Below are 21,328 nucleotides of genomic sequence, written 5' to 3' on the forward strand. Positions count from 1 at the left end.
TGTTAGTGCGGAATGACCATCTAGAATTATCTGTTCGTCAATTGGCATGTTCTGTAACACTTTTGCAAGGTAGTGGGTTTTCATTTTAATTCTTCTTAATTATGTTAATTTATTCTATTTTACTATACTTTTATTTGTTTTGCATGCTTTAATTAATTAATTATTAATAAAATTTAATAATTTATCATAAACTTTTGCATGTTTTTGGTATGAATTCTGTTAATTTGTTCTAATTTTTCTTATTTATTTACAACTTTATTGTTTACTAGTAAATCTTAACATATCACTTACAATTAATAAAAATTAACCAAATTTTAACAAATTATTACAGATCATTGTCATTTTATTTAATTTTTGTAATACTGTTTGGCATATTTTATAAGGAAACATGTTAAAAACATTGCTGTAGTTACATAGAAATGAATCATTACACAAAAAGATCAGAAACAGAATTGTCATTTAATAATTCTGTTTTTAATTTTTAACATTTCTGTTTATAAAAATTAAAAGCAGAAAAATTATTTTTATACCTGATATAGAAGAATAGAACATAGTACTATAATATTTCTCACATCTGTATGAAAAACATTGCTGAATGTGAATAACTGTCCAATATATAAATAATGAATAAAAATTTTTTTATTTCATTATTTATATATGTTTCATTTAGATCTTTTAAGATCTAAATAAAACATCTGTAATTCAAATAAGAGTTTTAATCAGACCAAAAAAAAGCATATTTATGAAGAACAAATGTTTTCAGTTATTTTCAATATCCTCCATCAGATTCTCTTTTCATTCACTGTTCATTATCAAACAATAAGGTCTATAAGGTGAAAAGATAGGTGAAGCTGTTCTAAAGTATTCCTAGTCTTAGACTGTTTGAAATGCTGTTACCATTGAAGTTCCAGCAAGTGACTAGTGAGTTTCACAACCTGATCAACAAATCTCATAGGACAGGGATGGCAAATCTTTTTGAGCCGTTTACCATATAGTAAACATAAAGCTTATAGTAGTAAACAAACTTAATAGTAAACAAATAATAATAATAGCATATAATAGTAAACAAACTTAGCTTTAAAGATGTTTATGAATGCCAAAGTTTAATAAGGTTCATAGGCTTGCATTTTTTATGATAATACTTTATTCCAGTCTTACAGTGTTTGAACTAAACTTTTAGACTTTGAATAATAATATTTAAAGAAATTAAATGAATATGCTTTAATTAGAATAAATGTAAAGAAGCTGATTAAAAAAGAATGATTGAAAAACACAGATGATAAATCGAAATCATGATACATTATGTGCCAGATGTTTCTCTTTATGTGCCACTTTGGGCATATGTGCCTTAGGTTCACCACCCATGTCATAGGACTCAATAATAATGGAACATATTCAAAATACAACTGCCTGAACTAACATCTTCAGGTTTGAGCATTTGTATTTTGAATTTATTTGATTATAGAATCTGAAGAGGCTGAAAATATTTTTTTTTATAAATCTTTTGGATTTTAAAGGCTTTTGTTCGCCAGTAATTTATTATTATACCCAAAAATTATTCTAAATTTTAAATATTTTTGTTTGTTTTAAAAAGTTTATGAATCAAACCAAAAAAAAAAAACTTGTTTAATTAGTGCAGAATATTTTGTCATTTCTATAAACTTTGAAAAAATTAAATAAGAATTTTGTATTCTTAGAATTATTAGCTGAAACACGTCAAAATAAAAAAATTATCGAGGAAGAAATTTTGCATCTAAGAGGTATGTAAATTTATTGTTAATTTAAAACATTTTGTTTTGAGATTATTTATTTTAAAAATAATAAACTTGATATTGTAGAACAATTAAATGAATCAGAAGTTAAAGAAAAGAAAATGAATGATGATACAAGTTTGCTTCAACAACAATTACAGCAAACAAAAAAACAGTTGAATGAAAGATCTGATGTAATAAACAAATTGCAAGGTAGCAGATTGTTTTATATTAAAATTTTTACAGCTTAATACATTTTTTGAATGTTTATTCTTTAATGAATCTATTTTTAAAATTTTAGAACAATTATCAAATGCAGAAATTACTAATCAAGAAACAAAACAAGAGATTTCTGTTCTTCTCCAAAAATTAAATGGTGAAGAACAATTAAGTCATTTGAAACAAGAAGAGACCAACACTCTAAAAAGTAAGACTCACTTTCATATAATATAGAATTGAAAAATGTTTTAAATTATGCAGAATTAAAAAAATATGATTTTTTCTTTATATTTAATTTTTGCTTAATTTTTTTGTTTTTGTTGATGCTAATGTGTGTTTTTGAATGAGTAATTAAGAGATTCAAATTTGGGGATATAATTTTTTAAGAAGTAAAAATGATTTAAATATGTTTTTACTTTGTTAAACAATAAAGTTTATTGAAATTTAATAGAATGTAAATTTATTTTTTACTTGGATTTATTTTTTATTTTTAATTTTTGTTCATGTTTTGCTTTCTTCTTTTATATTTTCTGGGTAATATTATAGCATTGGAAGAACAAGAAGCTCATCAAAAACTAATTGAAAACTTGGAACAGACAAAACGTACGAAATTAGTTTAGTCCAGTTTGAGATGTTGAAATGTGTCATTGATGTAACAACATTGTTTTAATTCATGTTATTTTAACTTATCCAAATTTTTTTATCTAGAACAATTACAAGAGACTCAACAAATCTGTAAGCAAAGTCAAAATGAAGCTGAACAACTTAAAAGTAAATATTGAATTAATATTTTAATTTTTTTCTCCAGTTTTTATAAAATGATGAAATTTGTTATTTGTTTTATTAGTGAAAATTAAAATTTTAACAGAGGATGCTAAAAGCCAATCAAATCATGATAAAACCTTAGAACAAAAAACTGCTGAATGTAATACACTTCAAGAAGAATGTGCACTTCTCAGAGCTAGGATAAAAGCAATGGAAGCCGAAATAAGAACGTAAGCAAATTAAAGTAAATTTTCCTTTTTCACATGCTTGGTGAGCTTACGGTATCATTTATTTTTCAGTTTTAGGAATGAAAATATAAAATTACAAGCAGATTATGCATGTTTGCAAGAATCAAACAGGAAACTTGAATCCTTTAATTTAGCACTTGAAAATAAAGGAGGCGATTACTTGAAAGAAACATTAATTGAACTTCGTAAAAAAGTGGACAGCAAAGAAAAAGAGGTGTGTTTTTTTTCTTTTAAATTAATTATTTTAATTTAAACTGTTATTTAAATTTTTATTTATATTGCTTACATTTATTTTTATAGTTGAAAGAAGCTAATGAAGAAATATTACTACTAAAAGAAAAGTTTGCTGAATGCAGTACACAAAAAGCCAATATTCAGAGAGATCTTGACGCACTCACGGAAGAATTTAAATTGGTGACTTTGCAAACTAAAACGGTAATTTATTAAATAAAATAATCCATAATTTAAAAATTCAGTACATGTTATTGAAACGTTCATCTCTTCCAGGTCTCGGCATGTTCGTTCATCCCTCTGATCATCTTACTTCTGGCCATAATTATAGCATTTTATCCTTTTCTTTCACATCTGACAGCAACTGCAGATTCTACCAATCTGACTTGATTTGGATAAACGAGCGACGGAACTTTTGTCATATCACCTCTGTTGGCCACATCCCGCTTTTCGCATGCCAGTCGTGAAACCTTCACTAGTCCTGGCCTCCGAATGGATATTTTTTTAAGCATACAAGAATTTAAAACAGCAGCACAAACTCAATGTTAGAATTATTGGAATCACATCATAATTAAATCATGTACAAGCTAACTAGAATTTATGGTGGTCCATTCATACTACTCGCTGCTCCATCACCACAGTGGTGTGGCAGCTGGTGTTTCAGTTTACAGTGTTTCATTTGCTTAGTGCTTTAATGTGTTTCGACAGTTGTCAACTTATAATTTGTAAAGCATAATTAAATTAAGACAGATTTATGATAGGTTACAAATAATGTATCCATTTAAGAAAGGAAACAGTTTTATACCAAAAGAAAAACTTGTGTATAAATTGGATATTTGTTTTGAGAGAGAAACAAATCTGAACTATAAATATATATAAAATATTGCACTGTATGCTCTAGTACATACAAGACCATAATGTCGGATTTGCTTTCCATTATTTATTTGTTAAAGTGTTATTAGATTAGTGTAAAACTTGTACAGAAGCAGGATGTGATATTATCTGTAATTTAGAATCTCCACATTCCTGTGATAATAATTTTTTTCAATTAGAGTTTTTTTTAAGTAATTTCTGCTTTGAAAATAGAATGAATCCTATGCGTGTCTCGAAAATTTGGTTCGTTCGTTTGACGTCAAGTTATTTTCCCATGATATATTTCTGCACTTTGTATTCTGTTGGACTAGTAAATGGCAGAAGTGTCATTTTCAAAAGTCAGTTTTTCTACCCAAGAGCAAATTTCTTCGGGGCAAAGAACCGAGTTATGGATTTTATATCACAATGTACATAAAACTTGCCAAGAATTTCTCGAAATCCTTGCAAGAGTGCAAGGAGACGTTACGAGGCAAATCAAACTCCAGTTCCCACTTAAAAATGTATCGTGTATATGAGATTTACAACCAGTTAGTAATAATATCGTAGAACCCAGCACGGGTAAGACTCCACATTTCGTTTTCAGCTTCAATGTACCATTCATCCATCACCAGTTATCGTTTATTTTAAATGAAAACAAGGAAAAAATAAAAATAATAATAATAATACTGTAAATATGGCAGCAGTTCATATAGAAAGCCAAAATAAAAGCAATGTGTACATAATGCACTATATATCACGGGTATAGGGAGATAAAGTAGCTGACATTTTACAGAATGCTTGGATCATGGTATGTTGTGAAAGTGATGATTTACTTTTGAATTTGATTTATTAAATAAAAAGATCCTTCAGCATTCATTCTAATACCAGTTGTATCTTCTTTTGTGTGTTTGTTTGTGTTTTTTGTTTAGAAATTACAGGGGGAGATCTTAAGATAAGGAGAAAAACATACTTGTAGCATCCCCCTGAAAGTTTCCAGATCAAAAAATAAATCCTGTAGGAGGGGGATTTTAATACTTTCACAGTTAACAGTTTCATACGAAAAAAAAACATTCTAAGGAAGTTAAACAACCAGTACAGATGCTTTTGCGTAACAGCCACCACCCCCACGACACCACAAACCGCAGTCTCAGTTTGCACTGCCCAAATTTGGCACAAAACGTCTTCCAAATATTGGGGCCAACATCGTGAACTCAAAGAACTAGAAAATTGGGAGGAGTTTCCGTCATAGTTACGTTCACGAGCGTTTTCCAGAAGGGAGTAAGAAAAACAAAATTACAAATAAAAAACAAAAAGAAAAACATCACGCCGACAAGAGATTTTATTTGTAGACGGATGTCTTAACCAATGGACACAGTAGCGACTGTATGATCGAACAGACGTATATATATATATCCACGACGCCATTGGTCGACAGAGTTGGGGGTAGGGTTTCCTCCCTTGTGAGTAACTTTGGAGAAGTAACTATAGATAGACATCGCTTTGACTAGTTTATCGAAAGGAATAGCGTTACTTTTTAGCGGTAAGTGTGAAAATTTTGCATTTCCATTAAATCTCCAATATGCGAAGTAAAATTAACAGTTTGAATGGTTCGTTCTTTACGCTTCCTTATTTATGATAATTTCGATTTAATTTCGTAAATTTCTGATGCTCCAGGTGGCTTTGCAGTGAAGACGTCACGCAGGTGCCGCGCCACACCCTGTACGTTTCTTTCGATTTAATGAAAATTTTGCGAACTTTTCGTTCCCACAAACGTGACATAAGATTTCGATAGTTGTCATCTTCGTTTTGAACCGTTTTCTGCGCGAGGAAACCTTGCCACGGTTAAAAATTGCCTCGTAATTTCGTACAAATGTCCGAACATTACCTCAAATGCAGTGTTATACGCCTTCGCATCTGAAAATTCTATCAAGAGGATGCATAAAAGCTGGCATCCACACAGCTTCACGCGTTGCAAAACAATTTTAAAATGAGAACATTTATTTTATTTGGTTAAATGCCAGTCATTCGCGTCTCGTGGTCGACCTCAGACAACGTGTATTTTGTCCTCACACCAGTATCGGATTAACGGAACGTAAAGTGAGTTACGTAATCCGATACGTGAGACGTAAACTACGTAACAAGAAATCTTTAATTCTTGCATAATGTAAAAAGTTTCATGACGTTCGGCATCGTGACCGACTACATTTTAATTTTATAAAACGTCTAGCCGAAAAAATACAGCTCTCCCCCCCACTAACAGTTCAAAGGGGGGATTTAGCTGACACAATTTTGTTTAATACGGGTCGGCGGTGTTATCTTCTAATATGGAAATGGACGAAATATATATCTAGATATGGATACGACGTTGTACCAATTGCGTTCGTGTTTATCGAATGTATTATTGTAAGAAGGGGGTGACTCGAGTTGATGAACTGTATAGATCTGGCTGCACACTCATCATCCCGCTATTTACGTCTGACACTGATGTCTAATAATAGTAAAGTAAATTGTTTATAAGTGCACATCGGTTGGTTAAGTTAAGTTTTCTTCGAATGATTACGTAATTTAAATTTCGATTCATTACCGTCGATGAAAAATTAAAAACTTTATCACGCTTTACGTATTTAGCCGGTCACGTAATTTCTGTCGAATGTCTTGTTTTTCCGCTTTTAAATCTTTTACATCACAATACGATGGGATCCTAACTGATTATTACGTCACAGCGCTATATTTTAATTAATTATGGCGTCATCACTTTATTGATTATGTCACAACAAGTGATTCTTACATTCATTGTTTGATATTGTTAAAATTTACAAAACTAATTATTACGTCATAGTACGAAATTCTGATTGTGATGTAACAATGTGATATCTTAATTATTGCCATCGCATTATAGCGTTATTTTTTTTTTTTGTTGCGTCACAATACTCACGCTAATCAGTAAAATAAGATTTTTTCCCGCTTTTTATGATTGACGTAATAATGAAACGTATTAAAATAATACTTAGTCGAATAATGTTGTGTTATAATGTTGCATTTTATTGCATAAGTAAGAGAAGTAAACGTTAACAAAATCACTTTTCGGAACAATTAACTTACAATGACGATAGCTTAATTGTATTTTAACACTGTCAGATTGTTCCATATTTCTTTAACTGTGAAAGTAAAATATTTTAACTTCCATACAAACAATACGATCCTTTTGTTTGTTTGTAAAATTAATTATAAAGGAAGAGGAAGCAAACTTAGTGTAATTTCTATACATTTCCCATCGACTTCTACGAATTCGATTAAAGTAAATAACACGATTTTTGCAGAGAAATTCCTGCACGTATTTATATCTAGAAGTAATGGATGCGTAGGCACCATTTTTTCCAAATCTTGCACATTTAAGAAACGGAATTTTACGGTTCTCGGATGACACTTAACCAATCTGGAAACTTTGGCGAGAGAACGTTCAAAAAAAAGAAAAAAATAATAGTGAATGTCTTCGACTCGTTTACTATTTGCCTTGACCTTAGGTGTTAAATTCTATGCATAGGTTCGTGCATCAATCGTATGGAATGATTGCCATTCTTCTAGAAAAGAATGGACTCGTCTACTAAATGTAAATAAAAAATTAATTTACTGTTTTTAATAATTGTAAATTTAATTAAAAAAAAAAATTAAATGTGTTACATCGTCTATACTGTTTTTTCCTCTTCCCTCCTTATTTACACGGCAATTTGAATGTAGCCTATACTCTACAGTTAAAAGCAGCTTAATATATAAAAAATAATCTTATTACAAAAAGGATTTGTTATAAATAACCCAGAAAAGGTCGTGTCCGCCATTTTTAGAAATTTAATTCAGAAAAAAAAATTTACGTCACAATCGCTGTTATTTATCTTTTAAAAAATCCATCGAGGAACAATTAATTTAAATGCCCAAAATTTTAGATTTTATAGCCATTAAACTTGAATTTTAAAGTTAATTATTGTTCGGTTGGCGCGGTTATGTCCATAATCGACCGAAATTGATACAGGAGATAAATTAACTTTAACTTATTAATAATTGAGGAAAGTGGGCCGAATTTTGGATGTAGAATTTTTTTAAAAAATGGAAAATTTGTTGTTAAATCAGTAGTTGTGTGTGTGTATTTCGTGATGAGTGACTAAACCGATGCGATGCACGAAACGCATTTATCCAAAACGGATGGATTTCAATCCTCCTGTAATTTTCGAGAAAAATATACTGGCCAAACTCCAGATGCGGTTCTTTCTCTTATGCCAAGATATAAAAATAACCTATTTTAACCGCAATTTTGGTGTCAACTTCAACCATCTCCAACATGTTTGGGGTTGAACTTGGTTACTATCTCTTCCACTTCTGCTTAAAAGTTTCAAAATTTAACATTTTCTTCTGATATTTACGAAATGTTTTCTTAGTAGAAAATATTTCGAATTATTGCAATATCATTCGTACGACATTCCTCTTAAGGGTTCATTTATTTATGAATTATCAGCCATTTTCATTTAGAGTTTTCTCAAATCATGTATTATTATTTTAATTTTAAAGAATTTATATGTAGATGTGATTCTTCTTACAAAAATTTATTTAAAATGCAATTTTCATATTATATATTAATAAATTTTTATATGTATTTAGTCGCAGAAAATTGAAATTCGGACATCGCGTTCCTCCATACACGTGTCGACCTCTGGTGAATAAAATCGATAACTTTAATTAAAATATTATTAATGATTTAATCGAAACGTTTGAAATTAAACATTATTATTAAAATAAAAATTACATTAATTTTAAATGTGATAAATTATTATTATTATTAATCATTTATAACTCAAATTAACTTACATATAATATATATATACGACTTTGCAAAGTGTAAATCTATATTATTTATTCTAATTTTTAACCTATAAATTATTCATATTTTTCTTTCTTTTCATATTCTAAATAGTTCACTTTTGTTTATATATTTTTCTTAAAATAAATTACAAAATGTTTTCGGCTGTTGCAAAACTTCTTTCGCAAAATGGTCAAAAATATACGAACGTTTTCATTTGTATTCGGGTTCTCTTTTAACAAAAATCCTTATTTCAATAAATGCCGACATCAATTTTTCAAATTCGTCAATAATTTTATAATTTATTTAATATTTTTCGCTATCTGTAGCACATTTTTTATTAAACATTATGCTAAACTGCATTTAAAAACAAATCTTTAATATAGAAATAACGATTACTTATTAATTATTTCAATAATTAAATACATAAATATTTTAAAGTTAAGATAATTCTCCATTTATCTATGCGGACATTTTCGAAATTCACAATTAAAGAATCGCTTTTTCTTTTTTTCCTTGTATTTTAAGAATTTTTTTCGTATAATTTCTGATCCTTTTACCTTTTGTTTGTGTGAAATAATTATAGTATCTTCCAGTGGAGTTTCGGTTACACCTTGCCAAGAGTAGCAAATTCTCTGCAACTTAGTCAGCTTACAATAATGTCTGCTCTATCCTAACAATGGAAAAATCTTCTATTTCTTATCCTATTTAATAGCATTACATCATTCTATTAAAAAAATGCTGGCGTTTAAATATAATTATGAGTTTCGCCATGTTATTTGGCCCATCGATCATTTCCACTTTTTTTTTGTGATTTATAAAAATGTATACCTGTGACGTCAGAGTGACGTCACCATATTTTTCTTCTTATTAAGGAAATAGGATATATGGGATAAATCGTTAATACCATAAATGAATATGTAATTGGATGACAAAGCTAAGTTTTGTCTCTTTATTTATGTCAAATAAACCCGTCATTTGTAAAAATTTCAAAATAAACCTTATAAGGATCAAAATCACTTATTAAATTGCTTAATTTAATTTTTAAAAATTAAATTCGATTTAAAATCTCATTAAGATGTAAAATATATTTTAAAAAAATAGTAATAATTAATTTCTAGTTAACTCGGTTGCTATGCGGCATGACGTCATCGTTATTACGTAATTATTATTGCATTATTTTCCTATAAATTTTTGAATATGTATTTATTGCGTAATTAATCGTTTTAGAATGAAATAAAAGGAAAAAAATAACAATAAATCACAAGAAAACTTAAGAAAAAAATAAAAATAAATATAAGAACAATTTAAAAAATGCGCATGCGTATTTCGTCGGCAGCCGATTTCATTCACATTTTTGTCGATGACGTAAAATCGAGTTATTTAACTTTAATATTTTTAACGTTTCAAAAAAAAAGAAGAAAAATTCCCTATATAATATATTAATCTCTTTGGGAACAAGATAATAAATTTTACATTTCATTTGCGCTATAAATTTTATTTCAGTATGAATCATCTCCATCAAAATAATTTCTGTCCGCTAGATGACATCACAAAAAATAGTCACGTTTTCCTCTTTGTGCTCCTTATTAAGTTTAAAGGTTGGTCAGATGAAACGTAATCTGCAACCATCCTTCTTAGCAAATTTACGTCTATTTTTTATTTATTTTTTTTAATTAATAAAATTTATTTTACTTATTAGCTGGATTTTATTTTTAAAATAACAGTAATAAAAAAAATGCATCATCAGAAAAAAAACGAAAGTGAATATGTCATAATTCATTTTTTTGAAGTAATTCGATTACGTTAGTTCTTTTTGAATTTAATATTACAAAATGTTAATCTATATTTAAATCTGTTTAAAAATACGGTAAAATATCTTATAAAATGCGGTATAATTTGAATATTTTTAGTGTTTTGCGCGTTATACGCTTTAATATTTTAGTAGAAGTTACGTTTAGGTGCGTTTTACATATAAAAATATATACATAAATGACTTAANTTTCAGTTTTATAACATTATAATGAATTATAATGTTATAAAACAATACAGTAGAGTCCCGAAAACTCGGCCTAATGTGGACCAAAAGGTGCACGAGTTTGTGAAAATGCTGGCTTATCGGGAATGGCGTTAAAAAAAATAATTACGTTTGTGTAGTTCTCAGAAAATACTGTACTGTATTTGTATGTATTGGTTGCTTGAGAATACAACAAAGAGTAAACTGACCAAATACCCTTAAACAAAGGAAAAATACGTACAGTACTTTATGAAGGCATAGAGCCTTTACTACATGAAAATGAAAATTAATTAATACACAGTGTACAGTAATTTACTTGATAAGACAGACCTCAGAAAAATACTTTATGAAACATAAATCTGTCTATAATGAAAATGAACTAGGGGTTTTTTCGCCCTGCCAGTGTGCGGCCGAGTTATCCGGACTGCCGGGTTATCGAGTACCGAGTTTTCGGGACTCTACTGTACTAAATTTACTTGAAATTACCGGTATATTTCACAATAAAAAATTAACAAGCTACTTTGACTATAAATCTTGAAAGAATGAAGAATAAAAATGAAGAAGAAATAAAACAAATGTTTGTTACAAAAACAATCTNAAACTTAGTGTAATTTCTATACATTTCCCATCGACTTCTACGAATTCGATTAAAGTAAATAACACGATTTTTGCAGAGAAATTCCTGCACGTATTTATATCTAGAAGTAATGGATGCGTAGGCACCATTTTTTCCAAATCTTGCACATTTAAGAAACGGAATTTTACGGTTCTCGGATGACACTTAACCAATCTGGAAACTTTGGCGAGAGAACGTTCAAAAAAAAGAAAAAAATAATAGTGAATGTCTTCGACTCGTTTACTATTTGCCTTGACCTTAGGTGTTAAATTCTATGCATAGGTTCGTGCATCAATCGTATGGAATGATTGCCATTCTTCTAGAAAAGAATGGACTCGTCTACTAAATGTAAATAAAAAATTAATTTACTGTTTTTAATAATTGTAAATTTAATTAAAAAAAAAAATTAAATGTGTTACATCGTCTATACTGTTTTTTCCTCTTCCCTCCTTATTTACACGGCAATTTGAATGTAGCCTATACTCTACAGTTAAAAGCAGCTTAATATATAAAAAATAATCTTATTACAAAAAGGATTTGTTATAAATAACCCAGAAAAGGTCGTGTCCGCCATTTTTAGAAATTTAATTCAGAAAAAAAAATTTACGTCACAATCGCTGTTATTTATCTTTTAAAAAATCCATCGAGGAACAATTAATTTAAATGCCCAAAATTTTAGATTTTATAGCCATTAAACTTGAATTTTAAAGTTAATTATTGTTCGGTTGGCGCGGTTATGTCCATAATCGACCGAAATTGATACAGGAGATAAATTAACTTTAACTTATTAATAATTGAGGAAAGTGGGCCGAATTTTGGATGTAGAATTTTTTTAAAAAATGGAAAATTTGTTGTTAAATCAGTAGTTGTGTGTGTGTATTTCGTGATGAGTGACTAAACCGATGCGATGCACGAAACGCATTTATCCAAAACGGATGGATTTCAATCCTCCTGTAATTTTCGAGAAAAATATACTGGCCAAACTCCAGATGCGGTTCTTTCTCTTATGCCAAGATATAAAAATAACCTATTTTAACCGCAATTTTGGTGTCAACTTCAACCATCTCCAACATGTTTGGGGTTGAACTTGGTTACTATCTCTTCCACTTCTGCTTAAAAGTTTCAAAATTTAACATTTTCTTCTGATATTTACGAAATGTTTTCTTAGTAGAAAATATTTCGAATTATTGCAATATCATTCGTACGACATTCCTCTTAAGGGTTCATTTATTTATGAATTATCAGCCATTTTCATTTAGAGTTTTCTCAAATCATGTATTATTATTTTAATTTTAAAAATCTACTTTTATAATAGAGTAGATTTAAAAAATAAATAAAAATACAATAACGATACAATCCCTAAGGTTGTTAATTAGCATTAAAATTCGAGATGGAACAGGTTGTTAAAGGTGAAAGAACTTTCTTCTNGCCGAGTTATCCGGACTGCCGGGTTATCGAGTACCGAGTTTTCGGGACTCTACTGTACTAAATTTACTTGAAATTACCGGTATATTTCACAATAAAAAATTAACAAGCTACTTTGACTATAAATCTTGAAAGAATGAAGAATAAAAATGAAGAAGAAATAAAACAAATTAAGACTCTAAGAAAAATGAAACAATTTCAAAAATAAATATTAATAAATTTTACAGTTAATTTTCTAAAAATTTACATTTTTCTGAATTACATTTACACGTAATTTACAGTTTGCTGAAAGTACACCGTTCTTTATGTCTTTTATTCTAATCACAATTTCTATGCCATTTTACTGATTTAAACTTTATATTTTAAATATTTATAATTTAAAAGTCATGTATTTAAAATTTTTAAACTTTCTGTTATTGATAAGATACAAAATATTATTTTGAATTCAACTGCAAACTTTATTTTTAAGCTTCAAATAAGCAAATTTCATTAATGTCTGTTTAAATTTGCATAAAATATTTTAATCCGTTAAATTTACTTCGCTCTATAAGTTAATCTTAATTATATTAAAAACAAGATGCGAAACTTAATTCAATATGCTACAATTGCCAAATAATATTGGAAAATGATTATTGAGGCCATTAACACGATACTACACTGATGTAATTGCCGCAACGTTAGTCTCAATCGCGTATCTCGCGCCATCTTTTGACAATGTTACAAATTTTCGCTTCTTTTATATTAATTTACTTAAGAATAATAATATTACAAGCCTCATATAGAAATCATTATCTGTTATTTTTTATCGACTAACATAAATTTAAATTAAATTACTTAATTTTTTTTCATTTAATAGGAGCCAGTCAATTAACATGAGTTTTATCCTAGTAATTTCGAACTGTGTCGAAAATAATAAATTTAATTCTCTTTAGTTCCTTAATCTCATTAAATGTCTTTAAGATAAACATTCTGATCTCTTTAGTGAATATTGGTCTTCTATTGTAAATCGAATATTTAAATAGTTCAAATAGCGAATTTATTCTAGAATTTTGCGCATCTTCCCCTAATTCGTTTTAATCTGTGGAGAGAATAATAGCTTAATCTCAAAGATTAACTTGTATTCCCTTTTAAGCTTAGTTTTTCGTATTCTTAGCAACTGAATTACATTATAATGACTTCAATATAACTTCTAGATTTTACTTTGAATTTAAAATTTAATGTCTAATATATGCCTTATATTTTATTTTACTTAATCAAACTCTACATAAAAACTATTTAACAAATCTAACAACGAGTTGCTTAACATTTCCGTCAACAACATTTAAAACTGTATGTGGCACCATCTGTCATGATATTTTATTTAATAAACTTTTCATATAATCAATTATAAAACGACGGAACCCTTATTTTGAGGGTAGATATAAGTTTTATAAAACACAAAACAAAAATTGTAAATGCTAATGACGAGTAAATCTTTATTAAGTCAGACCCTACTCGAGAAATACGACACGACTCTCGTCTATTCCCCACCCCTCAACCTTTAACTACAAAAATCTTTATTAAGTCAGACCCTACTCGAGAAATACGACACGACTCTCGTCTATTCCCCACCCCTCAACCTTTAACTACAAAAATTTAATAGCATCAATAACCTTAATATACAATATAAATTTATAATAACCTTTATATACCTCTCTGTAAAATTTCAGAAAATTCCGACAAAAAGCACGGGAGTTATTAAGCTTGAAAGAGGGTGAACAGAATTGAGCCTCCTCTCAATTGACCCCTAAAATTCTTTAGAGGTCATTTTTTGACCAATCGCCATACTTTCCCTCTGTTATATATATAACAGAGCTTGAAAAGAAAGAAGAAAAAAAAATTAGATGTTAACGTTTATATTTACTCTCATTTCTGAATCACAAAATATTTCAATGCTCTAATTCAGATCGCAGATGTGTTTTATTTTACATGTAATTACTGTACATGTAATTATGTAAATATAGTTTGTGCAGTGAGAGAGTAGACATGAGTCAACCTGAGCAAGAAGGATTTAGGTCAGATAAAAAAAGACATAGGATTAACTCGTGAGTAACGTTAGAATTAAAAGTAAATAATAAAATTTGTAAAAGAAGCAATAAAATTATTTATGATAAAGATGATACAAAGATGTTTTAGAAATGTAAAAATCAAAGCAGCCGAAACAGATCAGATCTATGTCTCAACTCCCAAGGGATTAGCCACATGGCCCCTTCCATTCTTTCATCTGACATAGATTCTTCCAGCTCAGACTGACTCATGTCTATTCTTTGCCTGCGTGGACTATAATCAGTGAACGAGTAGACATTAGTGTTTTTTCAGTTTTATTTCAGGCAAAACTTTTTCTATAAAGAACAATAATTTGATTTAAAAATTACCTACGTTTTAATTATTTGCATTTAATTTCGCAATAGAACATGTAACATAAAACATTTAATTCCGCAATAAAATTAAATATTTGAATATTTACTCGTTCCATATACATGACTATATTAAATTATTTCGTAACGGAATTTTAAACGATAGAAAATGTTTTAATACGGTTGCTTGTTTCCCGCTAGATATACACACACCATTGACACCGGGTCACGTGACTTGAGCGACCAGTGGAGTGGCAAACAGCCGGAGCGACCATGCAATCGCCAGAAGAGAAGTCGGCGGGACAAGTCCCGGCAGAAGGCGAGGAGGACGAAATGGAGAGAGACCTAGCCGAGGATGCTGCTTGGAAACGGATTCAGCAAAATACATTTACCAGATGGGCCAATGAACATCTTAAAACTGCTAATAAAAACATCAATAATTTAGAAACAGATCTTTCGGATGGTTTACGTCTAATAGCTTTAGTTGAGGTATTATCCGGTAAAAAGTTACCAAAACATAACAAGAGACCAAATTTCATATCTCAGAAGTTAGAAAACGTTTCGGTTGCACTGAAATTCTTAGAAGACGACGAAGGAATTAAGATCGTTAACATTGGTAAGTTCAGTTATTAACTTTATAATGTTTGTTGCAGATAAGTAGTAAGTAGTGTGGAATGAAGTCTGTCGAAACCACGTGTTAGATTCAGGTAAACTGGGTGGGGCAGTCTGGCCCGTGCTTGATGGGAAATTCCTGGAGAAAAGTACAAGTCCGGTTTTGAAACTTTACCTTTCTGAAATGTCTGTCAGCTCTTAAGATAAATATACCGGTTATCACCAATGATAAGTATGCAAAGTGAATGGTTTAGAAATTATTGCAGTCTTGAAACGATAAATTTAAACAAAAATTGGATTTTTAACGTTTATTTTAATTGTACAAATCATACTTTTACAGGGGGAGGGAATTGTTGCCTGAAACAGGTGTCAAAAGTTTTAAGATTTTTAGAAATTTAAATTTTGAACAGTAAATTAAAAGCAATATTTTTAGAGACTGATTTACTGATGAAATAATTAAAATTCAGAAAGGAAAAACAAGAATAATGCGTTATCATGGAAAAAAATCTGCATATAATTGCATCCAGTTGACATTTGCACTTCTGTTTTAACATAGGAATAATGACATGACGCGGATTACAGATTACCTCAGTCATAGTTGTTCTATTTTTCTAAAAAAAATTTTTCCTCCCTTTTAAATACATAAAATTTTTATATCGAATCTTATTTTGAAATAAATTAGGTCGGCAGTTAACAGTGCAATTTCAATAACAAAAAAATCAGTTAATTGCATGATGCTTTGAGCTTAAAAGTTGGTTTTTAACTAGCCTTAAAATCCAGATTATTCAAAACAAAAAAAAATCTTAAAATGAAAAATGCATTTCAATTTTATAATACTTAAAATTTCACTTTTTAAATTACAAAACGAATCAGAGGAATTGCGATAATCAGCTGAAAGTGACATTTGTTTTGTTGCATACTGTAAATGACGCGTTACGCGTTTACACTCCAACTGCACTTTTAGTGAACGTAGGAAACATATTTTTAAAAATTCACGTTTTTACGATAATGTTCGAGATCGGACCCAACAAAAGATAAAAATGGGCACAGCAACAAGTGGGTCAGTTAACCTGTCTCGTTGGTCAAGTCGATTGGGGGTGATGTTTAATCGCGTCACTTTCAGCTTTTCCCTTTTAAGGTAATGTCCCGATTTCAACCACAAACCATTATCCGAGAGTTTACTGACGTAATTACGAAGCCGATGTGTAATTTGCGGGATTCTCCACCAGTTCACGGCGCTTGGTGCACATCTACGAAGACTTGTCAGTGCACGGTGTCGTGTTACGTCACTGGGTTACGTCACTCCACTTTGACCTAGAAAGCTTCCATTTTCGAATGGTTTCGAAGGACTGGAATGCTGTATATATAAAAATTATCTAATTCTGATAAGTGTTTTAGACTAGACGAGATTTATTCGCGATTAATTTTATTGTTTATCGTTGCTTATAATTTAAGAATTTGCATTTATCGTTACGATGTGCATTATTATATATATATATATTTTCTATGTACTATATATATATATATATATTGTATATAGGAAATAATAAATTATTTATAATTATAATATACGGAAATTTACCAGGAAATTAGTATGTAATTACTCTTGTAATGGTTAGCAGAATTTAGAAATCTGATCACGTGAATGGTCCGGAAATTTTTGGTTTAATTGGCGATAGGAAATCGTTTAATCAGTTTTAAATAAGAAACGATGCTACGAATTCAAGATTAAATTACAATTTTACAAGGCTATGAGCATTTAAAATACATCACACTTTTTATAATTCAGCTTGAAAGTTATTTTTTTCAATTTCAAATGGAATTTATTGACTCCAGTGCAAGATGAATTAGGAATCTAGAGAATTATTATTATTTTTTTTAAAATAATCCAATTTAAATTATTTTTTCAAAATTGAATTAAAAGGCTTATTATAATTGCTTCTATAACACTGAATTTCTTCTTGAAATCAGTCAATTAAATTTAGTAAAAATTTACTCTCATTATTTAGAATTTGTTATAGACAAGCATTCAAGAATTCTCTAGAATTGCATATCCTAGAATGAGTTAATTGTTATTCCTGGTGTTTATAGAAAATGATTAGTAACGTGTCTAAGAGTTTGGGTGGTGGAACATTCCAGGAATTCCAGTTTGATGTCAACTCAAAGCGGAAGTGGCAGGCGTTTATATGAAGTGTTTCTCTCTGATAGACACATAACGCTTCTCTTGTTTGTTTTTTTCTTTTCCTGCGTGGGAAGTCGTACCTTATTAGGAACTCTTATTCATTCTTATCCAACGGTGAATCTCATATTTCTAGGAGTGATGAGTTACCTTCGTGGACTTATCCAACTTTCTCTTTCAATTCAAAACTTTAAGCATTTAATTTTTATAGGGTTATTAATCTCATTAAGTTAGAATACCATGCTCAAAACTTGAATACAAATTATAATTTGCCTGCCAGTATTAAAGGTTTAAATACACAAACTGATGCGGATGATGCTAACTTGTATCAAGTTTCGTTATTATATTTTTACGAATTTTCTATTTTAATAAAGAAAGACTATAATTTGCATCTCTTATTTGTATTTATACCATCAAAATTTATATAGCTTCGTATCATTAATACGCGCATCGTATTAACAGCTGTAGAAAATGGATTAGTAATGGAGTTTTATTTATTTATTTTTTTTCAACATTTTCCAAGGATGGAATGACAAAAATGGAATGGCATTCGAAACAATAATTATAGTATAAAATTCTAATAAAGGGATATAAAATATGGATACTTTTATACAGCGATATCCTCAATAACAGCAAAACGTTCCAGAATAGGTTCTAGATTTTTATTCCATCATCCAACTTTCAAAACCAAAAAAAAAAAAAAATTCAAAAATATAACATTTAATCTGGTATTTTTATAGAATAAAACAAACAAAATTTCGTTTAATAGTAACGAAATATGCTCGTATCCGAAACAGTTGTCAACAGGTGTTTTAAGTAACGTGTATTAAGATAATTTATATTAGAACAGACGAATATTAAAATACTACAATAACATAATTTTCTCGGCGTTTACACAATAAGAATTATTTTTAAAAAAAAATATATTTTTTTTTTAATTGAAAAATTATAAACTTTAAGATAGTTTCTCAATACTTTTTTATGTCATGTTACGTACATTTTCACTTGAATAAAAAATACAGCAGGATACTATCCTTCCGCTCTATTATTTATTCGCATAAACAATCTTTTTTTTTACTATGGTTTCGCTTTATCGAACATTAAAATTGTTCTTTTAATACTTGTTGTAGGAAAATTATTAATAATAAATTCTACAACTTAGTTGCTAGATGAATACACTTAAATTTATATTATTGAATTGTACTTGTTTGCAGTTAAAAAATAAATAAAAATACAATAACGATACAATCCCTAAGGTTGTTAATTAGCATTAAAATTCGAGATGGAACAGGTTGTTAAAGGTGAAAGAACTTTCTTCTGTCTACCCTTGTTCATCCGGATAGAAAAAAGAAAAAAACAAGAATGTCTAGCTATGAAAGAACACTATAGTAGTATTTTATTCGTGTTGTAAATGTTTATTTTTAATGTTTTCGATCGTGTACGTAGGCATGTTGCCGTACAATCGATGCTTCGAAAATTTGTTACCACGTGCTTATCGGATTTGTCCGGCTACAAAATTCCGTCACGTGATCGTTCGGCATTTTTTTTCCTTTCGTACCGGCGTTTGAAAATTACATGCTTTTATTAATGTCCTACATGTTTATCATATTAATAAATTATTAATCAATTTCGTAATTGCTGTTTGGAGTTTTATTCTCTCTCGGACGATGTTCGCTCACTTGAATTTTCAAATTCGAATAAAAATTAATAAAGATATTCTGTTAATTTAGTTTATTTTATTATTATTATTATTGTAAATTTTTGAAATAATTTTCATCGAAAGTTAGATCTTATTGGATTTGTTAATTTGGCCTCACGTGATCTGCCCGGCTACAAATTGAGTCACGTGATCGAGCGATAACATTTTTATTTTTCTTGACAGTTTGAATTATTACGTAATAAATTTTAATAGATTTTCTTTTTTATAAAAATAAGTCGAACATCGATACCGTATTAAATTTCATCAAATACATATAACAAAATTAATTCGAAAAATAATATTTTTATACTTATCATAAATAATAAAAAAAAACTGTATCGTTTTATTTTTACGATTTAATGTCTAACATAAAATTTACAGCTGATATTTTATGGATCTATTTAGTTTTTCTTTCGTTCTGTCGCATGACTCTTCATCTGATAGTAAACCGACACTCAATATATTTCTTAAAAAAAAATTGTCATCAGTTTTAAAATTATTTATTCACCATTTAATAATACATCTAATTAAATTTAAAAAATTTTTAACTCAAATTTTATATAATTAATTAACGATTTAGGAAAATTTATCTGCGTGTTTGCTAACAGGATAAAGGGTAGAGAGTATCTCTTCAAACCTCGTTTCCGTTTCATTTTTGTCATTATGCCTCTAGCATTCTTTCCTTTTCTGAATATTATTCTTATTGGAAAATCAATATTAAACTTATAATAATAATAATATATTCTCACATGTATGGCAAAAAGTTTTAAATGGCCAAATTAAATATCACATGATCTAACAAGTTATCTCTTATTTAACCTCCGGAGTGGCGGGTTTAAATTATTGGAAACGTTAAACAGATTTATAAAAAGGATAAAATTTCTGACCTGATTAAAAAGTTACGCTAAGTTGAAAAACTTATTTATATTTTCACATGTATGACACGTTTGTATGTTTAAAGTTAAAGAGTGAACTTTGTTTAGATCAAAGTTTTACAAACTCCGATTGAATTTCTTTGAATGTTAAATGTTGAATACAAATGGAATTTATTAAAATGCCAAATAATTTTTTAATGTTTTTTAATTTGTATCTTATAAAAATAATCGTGAATTGATTTTTTTCCGCTTTTTTTACAATAAATTTTTTATAAAAATTGTTTATTTATCAATAGCCAGGTGGCACTGTCTTAGTCCATTCTTTAATATATATACAGACAGACATCTGGCTATTGATAAATAATTCTTATTAAATTGATATGAAATTCCTAATCCCTCATAACTTTTATCTAATATACAGTATAAATGAAATATAATATAATTGTCTTCTGATTTTTAAAAAATATTAAAATTCCATCGCTTCTTTTTTGAAATACAATTTTTGATTTTTCATTTTTGAAAATATGGTTGAATTATGTCATTAATTTTTTTTTTCTTGTGCTTTTTCATATAATTTTAAAATATTTTTATTAT

The 21,328-nt window shown here is 28.8% G+C and overlaps 2 protein-coding genes across 2 annotated transcripts in view; both read left to right on the forward strand.

Annotated features, from left to right (window-relative positions):
* Positions 1–5,238, forward strand: part of LOC111637420 (sarcolemmal membrane-associated protein-like) — a 92,784-nt gene extending 87,546 nt beyond the window's left edge. Inside the window, exons 15-24 of the mRNA XM_023382907.1 lie at positions 7–69; positions 1,698–1,760; positions 1,839–1,964; positions 2,053–2,178; positions 2,517–2,573; positions 2,679–2,741; positions 2,818–2,965; positions 3,035–3,197; positions 3,284–3,418; positions 3,491–5,238. Of these exons, the coding sequence (XP_023238675.1) occupies positions 7–69; positions 1,698–1,760; positions 1,839–1,964; positions 2,053–2,178; positions 2,517–2,573; positions 2,679–2,741; positions 2,818–2,965; positions 3,035–3,197; positions 3,284–3,418; positions 3,491–3,604 (1,058 nt within the window). The 3' untranslated portion in view covers positions 3,605–5,238. The remainder of the gene's footprint in view (positions 1–6; positions 70–1,697; positions 1,761–1,838; positions 1,965–2,052; positions 2,179–2,516; positions 2,574–2,678; positions 2,742–2,817; positions 2,966–3,034; positions 3,198–3,283; positions 3,419–3,490) is intronic.
* A 239-nt stretch (positions 5,239–5,477) lies between these two features.
* Positions 5,478–21,328, forward strand: part of LOC111637673 (filamin-A-like) — a 96,324-nt gene continuing 80,473 nt past the window's right edge. Inside the window, exons 1-2 of the mRNA XM_023383228.1 lie at positions 5,478–5,606; positions 15,571–15,985. Coding sequence (XP_023238996.1) covers positions 15,643–15,985 — 343 coding nt within the window. The 5' untranslated portion in view covers positions 5,478–5,606; positions 15,571–15,642. The remainder of the gene's footprint in view (positions 5,607–15,570; positions 15,986–21,328) is intronic.

This window comes from Centruroides sculpturatus, unplaced genomic scaffold, assembly GCF_000671375.1.
Source record: "Centruroides sculpturatus isolate CEXI.00-Female unplaced genomic scaffold, Cexi_2.0 scaffold53, whole genome shotgun sequence".
NCBI lineage: Eukaryota > Metazoa > Arthropoda > Arachnida > Scorpiones > Buthidae > Centruroides > Centruroides sculpturatus.